At 38.8% G+C, this 16,397-nt stretch overlaps 1 protein-coding gene across 6 annotated transcripts in view; it reads left to right on the forward strand.

Moving 5' to 3' along the window:
• Positions 1-14,953, forward strand: part of PANK1 (pantothenate kinase 1) — a 43,522-nt gene extending 28,569 nt beyond the window's left edge. For all 6 annotated transcript variants that reach the window (XM_082764576.1, XM_082764575.1, XM_082764578.1 and 3 more), the window contains 5 exons: positions 5,123-5,376; positions 7,709-7,885; positions 8,273-8,396; positions 12,712-12,837; positions 13,464-14,953. In XM_082764576.1, coding sequence (XP_082620702.1) covers positions 5,123-5,376; positions 7,709-7,885; positions 8,273-8,396; positions 12,712-12,837; positions 13,464-13,523 — 741 coding nt within the window. In that variant the 3' untranslated portion in view covers positions 13,524-14,953. The remainder of the gene's footprint in view (positions 1-5,122; positions 5,377-7,708; positions 7,886-8,272; positions 8,397-12,711; positions 12,838-13,463) is intronic.
• The last annotated feature ends 1,444 nt before the right edge of the window (positions 14,954-16,397 follow it).

Raw genomic sequence — 16,397 nt, forward strand, 5'->3', positions numbered from 1 at the left:
TGTACCTGTAATATAAAGTGCTTATGCTCTTTGCCTCCCCCATGCTAGCAGGCGTGCTGCTTTCACAGAAGTATGTTGTTAATATCACGAGGAATAAACAGGCTGTCACTTTGTTTTGTAAAACAGGTCACTAGGAGGGATGTGTGGGGGATGAGGGAAGAAAGGCCTCTTCAGACTTCTGTCTGAAACCTGCTCTGCTGCAGGGTTCGTGCAGATGGATAACTGGAGGACATGACTTGGCTCCACTGCAACTTCACTGCTGGCTCCACAGGAAGCAGGGCCTGAGCCAAAAGGCAGTGACTTAATAAAGCACATTTGGGGGGCATGCAAGGGGGGAGGACTGTTACCAGCACAGACTTAGACCTTGACCTTCCCCTTGACCATAAGAAAAATGTTTTTAGACTAAGCTTGGCAGTTGGAGAGCGTTTTCCTTGTGCCAGTTACTAGCTGGTTCTGGAGCTTGCCTTTGTGCCTTTGCCTTTGCCTGAGTGCCTGGGGGTGACTTGTGGGCCACATTTCACTTTGGGGAGCATGGGGAGAGGCAGTGTGCATCTCCTCCCTGCCCAGGGAGGGAGGACATCCTTCTGGCTGCCTGGGCAAGAGGGCAGGTGCTGAAGAGCATCCTGGGCTGGTGCTTTTTTTGCCCAAAGCTGATGCAGTGTCTGTGTTCGCTTCTGCCTAAGTCAACGTTAGGCTGACCTTTTAGTTGTGATAGACTTTGTCTTACTTGAATCTGAAGGGTTATTGCCCAGCTTCAGGGTGGGGAAGGAGCTGCAGGGAGTACCCTCACCAGAGCTCGAAATGGAGCAAGTTTGGGGGCTGGAGGGGCAGTTGAGGTGAAGACAATTGAAATATGAAGAAAGTGAAGTACCTATTTGTGAAAGTGGAGGAGAGGTACTGGAGATGGAAGGCAAAAATAGACTGAGCTATTATAGGAAATAAAAACTGGAGCAAAGCCCAGAAGGAATATAAAAGCCAGCATGATGCAGTAAGTGAGGCTGTTGTAGCTGATAATTAAAAACTTGCAAGAAGTTACATTTCTAACAGTCTGTTACAGAAATATTTTCTTAGTTCTCATTGAAAGTCCAAGACACAAATGAACTTGTAACTGCACCCACGTTCTGCAGTTCCTGTGCTCTCCAGAGCTCAGTAACAGTTTAAAAATTCAAACCAGGTGAAATCTTCCATGAGCCGAAGCTCCTCTGAGGAGATGTATGTGTCCTGATGCTGATCCATCAGGGTTCTGCCCTCTGGAGATACCTCACAGATGCCCTCAGCCCATCTCAGGGCCTGGGCTGTTCCATGTCCTCCTTTCCTGAGGTGGAAGTACTCATGAAAGCAAACATGACCTAAGTCTTCAACTGTGCTTCCACACTACAAAGAAGCTGAAAGTTGGTATCTCTTTTTTTCCTGGCAGCAAGGCTCTGTCAGCTGCCCTGCTGTGGTCACCACGGTGCTGATCTTGCTGGGTTGAGTTATTGTTATGCTGCCCAGTACAGCTAAAGCTCATTTGACACTATGCATGTTACAAAAAAGCCTCGAACAGACTGTTGTTGAACGGCACTCCTTATGGGTTTATAACAAGAGGTGGGCTTTCATTCTCCTTAGGATAGCATCTGTGTATGGCAACGAGGGGCTTTTTGCATATCCTTGCAATCAGCTGTTTTAGGAGCTGGTAGCAGAGGCATGGACTGTCACGTGGAAGCATTCACTGCTCCCGTGCTGTGTTGCACTCGCTTGTAAACATGGCTAAAATCCAGAGTCCCTGCTCTTGATGGTCCTGAAGAATTCCTTGAGATCTAATGTGTTCTGTTCCCTCCCTTCACCTGGTATTTGAAAGCAGTCTAAAATGATGAATTTCTGTGGTCTGGCCATAATGTAGAAAAACTGTTCTTTTAAAAAAATGTATGGTTTTGCTGTAACAGTCATAAATTTTTTCCTACAGGGTCCTGTTTAGTGCTCTGTTGTGCTGTTCTTCCTCCATAGCACAACTTTCTGACATCTCATTTTTTGAGAGAGGCACCATACTGAACGTAGTTGCAGGAGCATGAAGTAGAGCAGTGTCCTGTCTGCCATCATGTTAGTGGCTGTAAAGGGCCAGTGAACATTTACAAATGCTTTTTGTAAAAAGTTGTGGGAAGAATATATAATGCTCTTCTCCTGCAAGAACTGTCTTGAACAGCTCAAAGATGAGGGTGACTATAGGGTGGGGTGAGGTGGTGGCAGCAGAAAAACACAGACGTTAGTTACAATGTTTTCAAGCATATCTGTTTTGTGATGCAGTAGAGCTGCTTTAGTCACTGTGAGCAGAGAATGAATAGAGTTTTATATACAGTGAAAGGGACTGGGAAGGGTTTGTGGCCCAGGCCCATCCAGGCTTCTTGTGTGAGACTGGGTTACAGTATTTCTTGCAACTGTGTCCTAATTTGTGCTTAGGGGAAAAAAAAAAATAGCTTGCTGGGCTGCCCGAAGCCTCTTGAGACTGAGGGTGAAGAGCTTGCAGGTTGCTCAATGAAGGCAGGCTGCGTGGAATACTGATGCCAGTCCTTCCAAAAATGAGAAACAGACTGCTGTAACAGTTCAGGAAAATAGTTTTTCAGTCTGCTGTGAATATCATACATGAAAGAAAGTAGTATAAGTCTTTCCTGCTTGCAGTATATTAGCTGTTAAATGTAGCACAGAACCATAAAAAAAAAAAAAAAAAAGAGTAAATCTTAATGTGGCTTTTATATGTGGATAGTTGGACCTAATAAGACTTCTGTGCTCAGTGCCTGAAAGAAGCCTCTGATTACTTGCTTTTGTTCTGTCCTTATAAAAGTGCTGGGCTGGCTGGAGAGCTGGTAGAAAAGAGCACTTTGTCGTTCTGCACTAATGACAGAAGTGTTTTTACCCTTAGATTTGTATTGCTCGTGTTTTGCAAGTACTTGAGATTATGTATTTATTGAAGTGTAATGCTGGTGAGACAAAAGCAGCTTGTGGCTGGTTATTTGGCCTACAGGATGACCAGAGATTTTGACAGTAAGGGCAATACATCTACTAATGACTCTTCTTTGTGTTGCAGGCTTCTGTTTCATAGCATGTTTGTGTATGATACAGCTGTTGGATCATGTCTTGTCATGCTGCGTCTAGTTCGTACAGTAAAATCAGGACTACGAGACTCCAGACTACTTTACCTAGAGAAATATGGCTGGTATACAATCGCCTATTTTGACAAGCTAGTGCAACACTTACTAGTTGTAATAGAACAAATAAATCCTCTAACTATTAATGCCTCAGTGAACTCCATACAACACTGCAAGAAAGAGTGCATGAGTTGTTTGCTGGTAATCCATTGTAATCCATTGCACTGTATGTCTCTTGGAGATGTTTCTCTCAGTCTAATACCTAGAAATAACTGAAATCCAAGATATTTGGAAAGACAGACTTAAGATTTTTTTGTGATGCTTCTTTAATTTTCTCCCCAGTTTGTGCTTACTTCTTTTATTTGCTGGGCAGATGGTTCAAGACTTATAATGCATTTCTTTAGTTGTAACTTGTATAGCCATGTGGTAACCAAGGGAAGCATATGAAGGGATTGTAAAATTGCAGGAGGAAATGCTGAAAGAAAAATAAGTGATCCCCACCTGTGTCTGTTGTCCTATGAATAACTGTATTTATACTGAGGTCTTTGAGTTCGCTTGGTTTTGTCTTGTGTAGAAATACTTTTTTTATAGTTGCAGGATTTGAGAACTAGCAAGCATAAAGCGAGGACAGATCCAAACGGTAGGGCAGCTTTCAGTTCAGGCTAGTTAGAGCAATGTAAGAGCAGAGAAAACTTAAGGGGAGAGATTTAAATAGCTCAGAAGAATGTAACCTATTGGCTGTGCCTGTTCCACAGAAATAGCTTCTCTTTGTAGTGGCTGAATATATCTTCCAAAATTAAAAATAGGAGGTAGGTAGCCCTTTGAATCTTATCTATTAGCTGTTATAAAAACATCCTGCAATATGCAAATATTTGAGAACTTGCTCTGAGCTGAATAGCTCCCATTTGTTCTTAATACCCTGCTGCTTTTTCTGGTAGAAGTGGAGTAGATAAGCCCTACTGTGCTGGTGTGAGGATGCAAGTGGCCACAGGATTTGCATGTGAGACTTTTCTGTATTTTCTCCCTCCTTCTCCCTTACGCATTTAATTTCAATGTCATTTGGAGAGCAGATTTTCTACAGATTATCACTATCCTGTTTCCTAGAAAGGAGTGGGATTTCTAACTCTAGTAAACAGAGTGCTATGATAAGTAGATGTCTGCTCATCACAGTAATGGGTGACCTGTAAGATCCAAAAGAATATGCTTTTTAAGCTCTTACACTTGTTTTTCTGCCTTTTGCTACAGTTTTTTTTTTTTACAATTATTATTATGGGGGCATGGGCCTGAGGATATTTTTTTTTTTTGGATAGTTTTTCATCAAACACTGGGAATGCTGTATTTTTTTTCATGAGGCATTTTAAAATACTCATTGTAATTTAAAGAAGCAATTCTCATTACTGGAGAAATGCACTTGGAAAAAAAAAAAAAAGAAAGTCTAAGTATAATCCACTGCATTCTTAATGGGTATTGACATACAAATGTGCACTTTGCAAAGCTTCAGTTATCTTGTACTTTAAATGCAGTTTCTTGACCTTATTGCTGCCAAATACTTCATTAAATGTCTGGGAGATGTAGATGGATGATGAGTTAAAGCACTGTGCATCCTGATGAATGCTGCTTTGCCTACATATGACAGATACTGTCCCAAAGCTGCAGATCACAGTCCTCATGGGGTGGGAATGAGGGGAAAAATTGGTTGCTGCAGACTGTTGTTGGGGAGGAAAATTTTTCCTGGACTGCTTGCAGAGCATGGGTTATCTGTGAAAAGCAAATGAACTGAAGGACAGTGCTGCCTAAAACCTTGTTTTGGGAGGTACCCCTTGCCAGGCAGAAAGCTAACTCCTTGTATTTTGGACCTCATGCTTGGACAGATCTTTGTACTGTTTGAAGAGCACAATACGTTACTGTTAAATTGATGAAAGTGCTTCAGCAGCATCTTTTGTCCTTCTCAGTGTTGTACTATACTAAGAAATATTTATTAATTTCTTGTTCTATTCCAGATTGCTGATCTACAACTGCACAAGCTGGATGAATTGGACTGTTTGATCCAGGGCCTGCTTTATGTTGATTCTGTTGGTTTCAATGGTCAACCAGAGTGCTATTATTTTGAAAATCCTACAAATCCTGAACAATGCCAGAAAAAACCTTACTGCCTTGATAATCCATATCCTATGCTGCTGGTTAACATAGGCTCAGGGGTCAGCATCCTAGCTGTATATTCAAAGGACAACTATAAGAGAGTCACAGGATCCAGGTAAATTTAATTCTCTCTATTTTGTTCTTAATATTTGAACAGATAAAAGCAGACAGTGTCCAGCTTCAAATTATTCTCATCTTCCCATTTATTAAAAAAAAAAAAAAACTTGCTAGTAGCAAGGCTGGAAATATCCCAGGATTTCTTCAGAGGAGGGTGTAGGTCAGTGAAATCATTTGTTCATTCAGTTTCAGAGCTGCTTTAGTCTCTCTTTGGTGTTCTCACCTACTTCTGATCTCTTGCTGTGAGTTATCAAAATAGACCTGTTCCAATAAATAGATGTTCTCTTCCCTATGCTTTGATCCACTAGAATAGCCAGAGCAGTAAAGTAAAAACATTTGGGCCAAACAAAAATGTCTTGCTTAATAATTAGGATGTGTATCCAGGATACAGGAAAACTTTATGGTATTACCTGTTACCGCTGGATTTTGGCAGGGGAGTCTTATTAGATGTCTTGTTTCCTTACTGACTGCAGTAGTCTTTGGACTGTGCTGGTAAATCAACAAATGGCAGCATGTAAAGACTAGAATTTGTTTGTATTCTTACTTGATTCTCAGCATGATTTCTGCCTGTGTCAGTTAGTGTTCTCTGAAGCAATTTCTAGGTACAGCTGAGTTGAAATGGACTTGGGCCTCTGTTCAGTAAAAGGGGAAAAAAACTTTAAATGTGACTGCTCTGTTTAAGAGCTTTGGAGTTCAGTGTTGTGGATGCAAAATCTTGCTGTTAAGGCCACAGCAGCCTGAGGCGTGCTGAAGTTTACTCATATTATAAACTGTGATGTGGCCACAGAAAGTATTTACTTGTAGGGAGCTACTTTAGTCCAGATGGGCATGCTTCCAGGTAGTATTGAAGCTTCCAGGTAGTATTGAAGATACATACGTATCTATGCGTTCTTCAGTCATACATACAAGCTAAATTGATATATTTCGTATTAGTAATCTTGTGACCTTAAAAACAAAAGTGTGTGTGTGTATATATGTGTATATACACCCATTCCTCCCCACCCCCAAGTCCACGTCCAAAGCAACAACCAAAGAAATTCTTTGGATTTGCTATGGTCTGTTCCAAAGCTGCATTCTGTTCTTCAGTGCATGGTACTTAATGAAAAAAAAAAAAAACTTCATTAAGTTTTTCATACACCCTCTAGATGACTGCATGTCAGTTTTCCATTATCTGAAGTATATCTTAATATCATAATTGTAGACATGAGCCATTTTTCTGTATACAGTACAAATGAACAAAGTTGATTTTAGGGGAGGCTTTGGTGTTCTTGCTATTCCAGTGTGTTTTGTTCAATCACAGCCCTTTCAATATCTGTAGATCTACTTCTGAGCATTTACGTTACAAAGGGAAAAACATGACTGCAGCGGGTTGTTGACTTGTTAGCAATGATGAAATCAATATTGTCTCATGGCTGCTGTGCAGAGCTTCCTGCTGTTCAGATATTAAATATATTACAGCACTACTAGATGTTTTCTGAAAAACTTCCCTAATAATTGAACACCACCGCCTAAGCAGTGTTCCTGTCTAACCTGCAGTGTTTTCTGTGAAGTGCAAATGCAGCATCTCATTGGTCTTGTTTACTGTGGCTCCAATCAGTGTGACTGCAATCTGTGCAAATAAGTTACTCTTTCTTAATCTTCAAGGAAGTTAAGGAAGGATGTAGAGGTTAGTAAGTTGAAGTTCATGTCTACTTTGGACTCTGCAGTCTTAACAGAATTCTAATGAATGCATTAGTAACTCGTTACACATAGTTGGATACTGAGTAAATATGTGCAAAGTTGTCAAGAAAAGTGACTGTTCCTTGCTCAGAGATCTATGGAGGGCTGAGACAGGCATGGAGGGGTGCTGCCAGCCTTGCTTTGAACAGGAACCAACCGGACTATTTCCTGCCATTGCCTTGGGGGACAAGATGCATCTTAGCTGCTTGCCCCTGCATAGATACTTTGTGTTGATTGCCATTTATTCTTTTATTGCTGACTCTAGTGATTTGGCAGGCTGCCTGTTTTCTTACCCCAAAAGAAACTTGGTTGAGCGCTACCAATAGGAAACTGGCATCCGCAGAGTTGGATTGGGCCATGTTCTCAGCTAACACTTTCTTTAGCATGATTTTTTCCTGTTCAAATATAAAGAACTGACAAGTAGTTGAGTTGAAAACCATGCAGGTGTATTAAACAGGAACTCAGCCTGGGGGGTATCTTTCCTCGCTTCTCCAAGAGGAGTTGCAAAATTAGAGTTGGTAGCTGTGCAGAGCACTTTGAAAACAGGAGTCTGAAGATCTGTGGTAAAAGCTGGTCCCAGCTGCTGTTCTGAAGGCAGTGTGCTTTTCTAGTCTCGGAGGAGGAACCTTCCTGGGCCTCTGCTGCTTGCTGACTGGCTGTGAGACCTTTGAAGAAGCACTAGAAATGGCCGCAAAAGGAGACAGCACCAATGTGGATAAACTGGTGAAAGATATTTACGGAGGAGACTACGAGCGGTTTGGCCTTCAAGGGTCTGCTGTAGCCTCAAGGTATGCTTTGGGCTGTTTCTAAGGAGTTCTGGGAAACTTGGTGTGCATGCTGAACTGCGTGCGTAATGATGTGCTGTGTCCATGTGGGACTGTCACTCTGAATGGATCATGTGCTTTGCACTTAGATCTCTCACCTACTTCTTACTGTGTGTTTTTTCTAAGCAGGTATAAGCAATGCTTTAGCTAGCTTGCTTCCATTAAATTATTTTAAAAGTATCTTTGCTCATTGCTTTGTCTTTCCAATGTGATCACTTCTCACGTATTGCATTATGTCTAAAGCTGATGGATGTTAAATCTGAACAAAACTAATTATTTAATTTAATACCTTTCTAAGGGCTTTCAACACTCTTAAATGCCTCATTAAAAGGAATGATTTTCCTCACACAGCTTTGGCCATATGATGAGTAAAGAAAAGAGGGATTCCATCAGTAAAGAGGACTTGGCCAGAGCTACTTTGGTTACCATCACCAACAACATAGGTTCTATTGCTCGCATGTGTGCACTGAATGAGGTAAGACAATATATTAACTATAAGCTTAAGCCCTTTAAAAAGAGCTTACTAAGATTATCAGAACACAAAAATGTAAATTGCTGGTATAGTAGGTATGTAATTGCTTGGTAAATATGCGTGTATTTAATGCTGTGTCTTAAATGCTGTCTTAATTCTTGTGATTTGTCATGTATGCTGTGGTGCAAAGAGTAAGATACTTTGAGCTTTGAAAGTAGGGAAGAGGGGAGAAAAGTTAACTGTAAAGCTCTCCTTGAATGATTGATGCGTAGAGCAGTACAATTGTTCTTGAACTGTACTCAATAGATATCAGTGCCTTTAATCCAATTTAATACTCTTAGCTACTTCTTTGTTATTAACAGATGATATATTGTGACACTTTATTTTTAAACAAAACAAAATGAAGTAGGGATTTTTTGTGAGCTGCAAGTTGTATTTAGTATTACTTGGTAACTGACTGCTTTTGTCTAATCTCTGTGAATTTATCTAAAATTTTTGGGGGTACATTACTGATTTTAGCTCTACAACATTCTCTGGTTAGAATAAAAGTTGCTTTTTTTTTTTTTTTTTTTTAAGTCAAACAAAACACCAAAGAAACCCCCTAAACTGCCACCGTATGACTTTGTGTGCAACTTATTTTTTTACTTTATGAGAAATAGCAGACAACTAATCACCAGTAGTTTTTTATAAGCCTTTGTCATATCTCCCTCTTGATTTTTTTTTTTTTTTTTAAGACAAAACTTCCTAATGCTTAATCTCTCCTCTATGCGAGAGACAGTTACTCTTTTCCAGTGTTTCATTTTACCTCTTTAATATTAATGGTTCTAATTTGTAGATGAAATGATAGGTCTTTATGGAGTATGTGGAAAGTGGTTGGACAATGGAATTGTGATTGCATACTGATAAATCTTGCAGTCAGTTCCTTTACTAACAGTTTTTAACACCTGATTTTTGTGAGCGTGAGCTCCTACCTTTGAGAAACCATCTACAGTCTCTTCAGTCTTTCTTGAGTGGTGGTGGCTGATACAGAGCCTATTCTTGTGTCTAAATACTAAATTCTTTCCCCCTTCCGTGTCTTTTCACTTTTTAAATTTCAGTTTCATCTGCTATGTTATGGCTCAGTCATTAAGTCTCTTCAGCATTGCTATGCTGTTCATTTTTTATTTGATTCTCCCAAGTAACTTTGTATGTCAAGTTATGTTTGTTGCTAATATCCCTTTCTAGAGCACTTCTGAAATATTTTGAACGGCACAAGTCTCTGTCTGTGCTCCTATCAAATGCTACAGATAACATCCTTTTACTGTGAAAAGTGACTGTATACCTTTTTTTGGCAATTTGACTTTCTCAGTCATGATGATTCTCTTTCGGTGTTCTCTTTGCTTTCAGCTTCTTTACAGTGTTGCCTTGTGGCATGGAGTTCAAGCAGCATTGTACAGGGCTATCAAAGCATGGAGAGTTGCAGCAGGGAACCACATGAGATGCATTCAGAGGAGGAAATAGGCTACTAATGCAACTAATGCTTCTGAGTCATTGTGGAAAAGTTGTTAACTTTTTTTTGTCGCGGATGGGCTTATTTAAACTGGACATGATCCACATAATTTTATGGAGTAATGTGGCTTGATGTGTTAAGTATTCTTCACGTCCCAGACAATGTCAAAGCAGAATTTCTCCAACATCTGAGAAACAAATTATTCCGTGGTTTTAGAGAAGAACTTTATTTAGTAGCTTTACATTAGTAAAAAAAAAAAAATAAATAAATAAAATAAAAAACATTCAAACATGGTATCACTGCAAGTCAGCTACAATCCAGATAGCATTACTACTCTCTTCGGAGCAAGCTACTATTCTGTTAAATACTCCAGACACATAAATTGTCATTGTGAGTTACAGCTGTATCTTCCAACAAGGCTGGTGAATGAAATGTCTGAGTGAGAGCTCTATGCTTAAAAACGAGTTGAATTTGATACGTTATTTTGTGGAATGTATGCATTAGATTTAGGGTTATGGTAAAGCTCACTTTGACAAAATCAATTTATGCCCTGAAGCGTGAGGTTTTTTTGTTGTTTTTTTTTTGCAATTGCAGCTTTAATATTGTTTTGAAAATGACTTGCATATGTGCAGAAAAAATGAGGCTGGGGAATAAATGAAATATTCGTTCTGCAAAACTTCAAAGCAAAGTTTGCTTGCACAAAGTTGGCAGTAGGGTAAAAAAATTCCAGAGTCTGGAACCATTTGGCTACACATCATTTAAAACAGTCTGTTGTAGGCACAACAGAACTACATAAAGGAAACCAATCTCCTTCATTTATACTTTCCATACTAGCAGAACATGTAAGCTGCATCTGAACAAGCCTTCTTGCAAAAGTATGTGCAAGTTGTTTCTGTGTTGCATTGGTATAGATTCCACTGTTCAATTGAATTGGCAAATGTGTATATGCTATGTTTAAAGGCATAGTATTAATTTTCTACTGCAGGGTAGCTGAACAATTTAGCAAAGCCCCAGGATGGAAGAGTGTATGTCTTTTCCATGATGTTGTAATTTGGTTAGCTTAAGCAAGAATTTCATCACCAACCCTCATCGGTTTAAGGGCTCTGTCTTTCAGCTTTGAATATTTCAGCTGTTAACAATTCTAGGTTAATAGGCAAGACTCTCTTAAGAGATGAAATAGCATGCCTTCATTTTCAAAGCCCTGAGAAATGCTAAAGCTGTTTTCTGTTCAATTCCAAAATCTGGGAAACTAACAATTTTTAACCTTGACAAGCAAAGGAATGTTGGAAAACAGTTGATAGAAAACTTGTGTGCTGACAGACACTGCTATTCTAGTAGATATGACTACTATTTTTGGATTTAATGTTTTAGTAATTTTTACAGTCAATGTTAAGTATTGCTTGCTTGAATTTAAGATATGAGTAGCTTCATGTTTATGTTCAGGAAAAAGAAATTTGGGGAATGAAGTTCAAATGTAGAGTTCTAATCAATTTTATGGTACTGACTTACAGGAAAATAATTAGTTACATGTTTATCCCTCCTTTGTTAGAGATGATTCCAGAGCTAGAACTGCTTTGTCAGAGGATGCAGAGTCCCCTTGGCCATGTTTAATAGCAGCCTTCTGAAACTTGAGAGCTCTTATTTTCAGCGATATAATTTACTAGGAAAGCGTATTGAATACATGCTGATGTGTCTGCAGAATCGAAGTGGATAGATGACTACAATCCTGAATTATTTAATTAAAGTTTGTGTGTTGCTGTGTTTGATTTGAGACGGATGATCAGAAATGAAACTCTTAAGTCACTGGAGACTGAATAAATGCCTTACTGCATCTGGATACCAGCACTGTCCGGTACTGAGCCTTCAGGTGAAAGTGTTGTGTGTGGTGTGTCACACACACAGTACTGGACACTACAAACCTGCTGTTTGTAGGGAAATAACTGCTGCAGAACAGAGTGCCAGGCCTACTCAGTGCTTGGTAATGCTGGTCTCAGCAGGTATTTGCTGTTAATTTTCACTAGAGGGTTGTGAGGATGTGTTCTAACGTTCCCTCAAGACTCCTTGAAGAGCTTATGTCTCTAGGATTTGGTCTCCTACCAAATCTTCTACAGCAGTTCTAGTGTATGGTGAGCATCACGTGCAGCATGCCAGCTCAGAATGCACATACAGACGTTTTTGTGCATAACTGGTGCAACAGAGTCCAGTAAAATAGTTACCGGCATTAAGTACCAGAGCTGTTGGTAATCAGCCCTGGTGTGTACACAAGTAAGGATGTGGTATGGCTTTTGCACTGACAGTGTGGCACTGGTTGTCTGGAAAACCTAAGCTTCTTTATAAATGCTGAGTGCAAGTGAGCTCTGAAACGAAGGAGTGCGATACGCATGAAGTGTCGTGTTGGCTATGGTTCACTTGCTTTTTGAAAACAGAACCACAGTTGAGATAATAGGTACTGAAAGATGATTCATCCACTCTCTAAGGTAATTCTCGTCAGATACCTTTCAGAGGTTCTCCACTTGTATTCTCCAGTGCGTCTACGTCATATACAAACAATGAATCCTGTTTGCTGGGAAGGTCGTGGGCTTTTAAACATGCATTCACCATCTGTGGTACCAGCCTCTCTCTAGAACAAAAAAAAAACAACTTATTTTATTGCAACACATCTACTTAGTGGTCAGTGACTAAAACTATTTGGGGGCTTTTTGGTCTGGAGAATTTAAATGTAACCCAAAATACCCGTATAATTTTATAGTGGAGACAGAAGTATATGTTGAATGGGACAAATAACACGGCTGAATGTAATTTTTGCTGGTCTGCTTTTCAATTTTACAGAACATTGACAAGGTGGTGTTTGTTGGAAACTTTCTCAGAATTAATATGATTTCTATGAAGGTGCTAGCATATGCTATGGATTATTGGTCCAAGGGACAGCTGAAAGCTCTGTTTTTGGAACATGAGGTAAGGAAATAAGTGTTGAAATTTCTTCTATTTGTAAGGGAAAAATTCTTGTGGTTCCTTACGTTTTTGATGAAGTTAAAAGGGAGAAACTCAATGGTATTGCTTTGAAGTGAAAGCAAAAACTAAGTTCTGTATAAATACCATTTAATTATGAGTTCTTTTGAAAATATCCCTCATTAGCTCCATGGCTTTACCACTAATCTTGTGGTGTTTATTGCTAAACATCACACATGCTTCTTGACCCTACTAACAACTGTGTTCTGTGTGGCATTATATATGAGCCTCAACTAGAATGAATTTCAGCAAGTGGTTCTGAGGGGACTGTCGGATGGCTATGTTCAGAATGGAAACTGCACTGCCTTAGCACACCATCACTGTAGTGGTTCTGTTGTTTTTCAACAGTTTTAGAGAACTGTGTAAGATTTCTCACAATAGAATGCTCTGCTGGACCTAAACAATATTGTATTAAATCATAATTCAGATAGAGCAAATGCTTGGCACAGTGGGGCTGATCTTGTAAGAAAGGTCTCTTAATTGTCTTACTAAAACTGAAAGCTTTGCATGATCATGCTTCTGTCTTATTTTGGAATTTGATTGCCTTTTGTTTTGTTTTTGCTTGTTTGAAGGGTTATTTTGGAGCTGTTGGGGCTCTTCTAGAATTGCTTAAAATGACAGATGATCAGTGATGAAGCTGTCTGAAGAGATTTTTACTGCAGATGCTGCTGGATAAGAGCGGAAGCCACTACAAGGATGGAAATGAAGCCATTATGATAGTTCTACCTGCTGGATTTGTAAATAATTTAAAATCCTTTTAGCTGATCTCTAACTTCTGGGTTTTGAGCTTAACTTCAAAATTCATACGGGGAATACTGAGATTTTTTTTTCTGTACACTGTATTTTTTAGGGGAAAAATGTGCAACGTGGCCAAACATACAGATTTTATGGAATTATTTTAAAAAGTGGATACTGTTCAATGTAGGACCTGTGATACTAGGCATCTGCTTTTCTTCTGGGGTTTACTGATTAGTGCGGTAATTTTAACTTCATTTAGTAATCACTCTAGGAGATTTTTATCTTATTTTCATGACGTTTCATGATTTGTTCTTGGTTTCAAATGAAACTACAAAGCTGATGCATTTTACTGTGAAAACTAGTCATTGATTTGTTGCCTTTCCTTTCCTCATTAGATGAGACACACTTTTATTTAACAGCTTTCCCTCACCCTGCCGAAAATAAATAAATAAATGAGCTGCTTGGCAAGACTGCAAGAAAACCTGGGGGGCGTGTGTGTGTTTAAACACTAAATTTTCAGTGCTCCTGACTTTAAAGATCAGGAACAGACTGGTAACTGGTTTTGCAGTACTGTCCTTTTTATTGGAAATTGTAAACAATGCAAAGGAGAATTTTAATTATTGGCTTGACACTGAAATGAAATAGTTTCTTTTGAAAAAACTCTGATCTATATGGAAAGTTCCATAGTACAGATGTTGTTTATGTATCGTACATACTTGGTGTTAGATGACAAAGGGAGGAGATTGTTTCAATTTATTTGAAGACTTTTCTGCGGTTTCTAAGTTGATCATAATTGAAAACAACTGATAACTGCATTATTCAAAGCCCAGTTTCTAAAACTAGAAAATCACTCACTAATGTTTTTTTCAGTTTTTAAGCTAATGCCAACTTTCCCTCTCAAACACTAAGGTTTGAGTGTTTATTCCAGTGCAGTATTTTCTACATTGGTTTCATTGGTGGACCTCTCTCTAAATTTTTTCAGTTGAATTGAGACCACTTTGAAATCTGTGTACTTGATTCCGCATGGCATGTATGAACTAGCTTTTCCTAAACACTTTGAAGGCTCATAAATCAGAGGCTGAAAACCAGTCCATAAATTATTTTGTCTTGTAAAACTGTATGTGATGTCACATAATGTAAAGGGCTCATCGGAGGGACAGTGTAAAATTCAGACTTACATATTATCCAATATATTTTTGGAAGGGGGTTAACTCACTTTTTTAAGTCATTAATTTCCATATCTCACAAATGGTGAAATGAATTCATATTAGTTGAAGTGTTACCTTGTCTGATGGAAATAAAGACCACCACTGTTTTGACTGTTTTAATGCATCTGTGGAATTCATTTCTTGAAATTGGTTATATGAAATGCATAACTGTTTCATGGCAAGTTACTTTCATGATAACTCTTTGGTACTTTTTTTTTTTTAATCTTCTGTTACATTCCTTTGATCTTTGAAGCTGTAGCTGTTTAAAGCTGGTTTTTCGTAGTTTGTAAATAACTACATGAGAATGTTAGCATGTTAGCATGTTGTAGTTGATCCTTCATGTAACACTTGATGGGAGATAAGTGGGGTTAGTTCTGCTCAGTGCCTCTCATTTTTCTTGAACGAAATGAAACTTACTAGTTTATTTGTTAAATTTTACCTGCAACTTAAGGATTCTTTTTTTTTTCCCTCAAAGGAATATTCAGAGGATACAAAACTGTACATACAATGTCATATGTAGAGCTATTTCAATTTCTAGAAATACTGGAAATTGTTTAGAAATGAGATTTTTGAAGTGTGATCTTTGGTCATAGAATCTTCCACTGGTGTTGATCCAGGACAAGATAATTCTGGACTTCTACCAGGTGGTGATAAATGTTTGTAAGCCTTTTCCTTCAGAGGGGGGGAAAAAAGCAACACCACATTTTGGTTCTCTTTTTTTTTTTTCTTGTTTTTATTTACCAGACTAGTGTTGTAGACCTTCAAGTTCATTTGGTATGCAGTTCTTCATTCCTGTGTGAAGTTACAATGTCAAGTATTATTGACAATCTCCTAGCGAGACAATTTGAGAACTATAAAGCTGTTTGAACAACAGTTAGTGTTTTAGTTCAAAATATGATGAACTGCTTGCTATTGCTCTCTCCTCTCCCTTGAGTGTTGCTGTCAGGAAGTGTAAGACAAGCAGATTTGCTAGTGGCTGCTCTTACACAGTTGTCACCTGCCCCTAGTGAGGGGAGAAGGTCCAGGCAGCAGAGCAGAAAAGATGTGTGGGTGGATAAGATGTGAATGTTGTTCATGTGCCTACATACTGCTAATACTGTCTTCACTTGTTTTTTCAATCTGATGCTTGCTTCTGGAAGTCTGTGGGAAGGAATATTCCCCTGAAGGAAAGAAAGATTGTCTTTCTGTAACAGTTGCAATAACTCTGAAATATCAGGCTGCTGTCGGGACTGCTTAACCAACTCCCTTTCTTCCACCCACTTATTTAATCTGGATTGTGTCAGTGTGCCTGGTCTTGCCTAGCAGAAATCAGATGAACATCATTGTTATTGCATTCAGTAGCAAAAATCATGTAGGTTACGTGTAGAAAAGAGCTCTAAAGATTTTTTTTTTATGGGTAGTTTACATTTTATCAAAACTACTATTTCTCTTTAATCAGTATTTATAAAACACATGTATAACTTTATAGCTTTTTAGTTCAGTTTGCGTTTTATACACAAAGGAGTAAATGAACGAGCAGAATTTTTGCCAACTATCTTTTCGTGGCTCTCTTTAACCAGA

Source organism: Aythya marila, assembly GCF_965140915.1.
Source record: "Aythya marila genome assembly, chromosome: 7".
Classification (NCBI taxonomy): Eukaryota; Metazoa; Chordata; class Aves; order Anseriformes; family Anatidae; genus Aythya; species Aythya marila.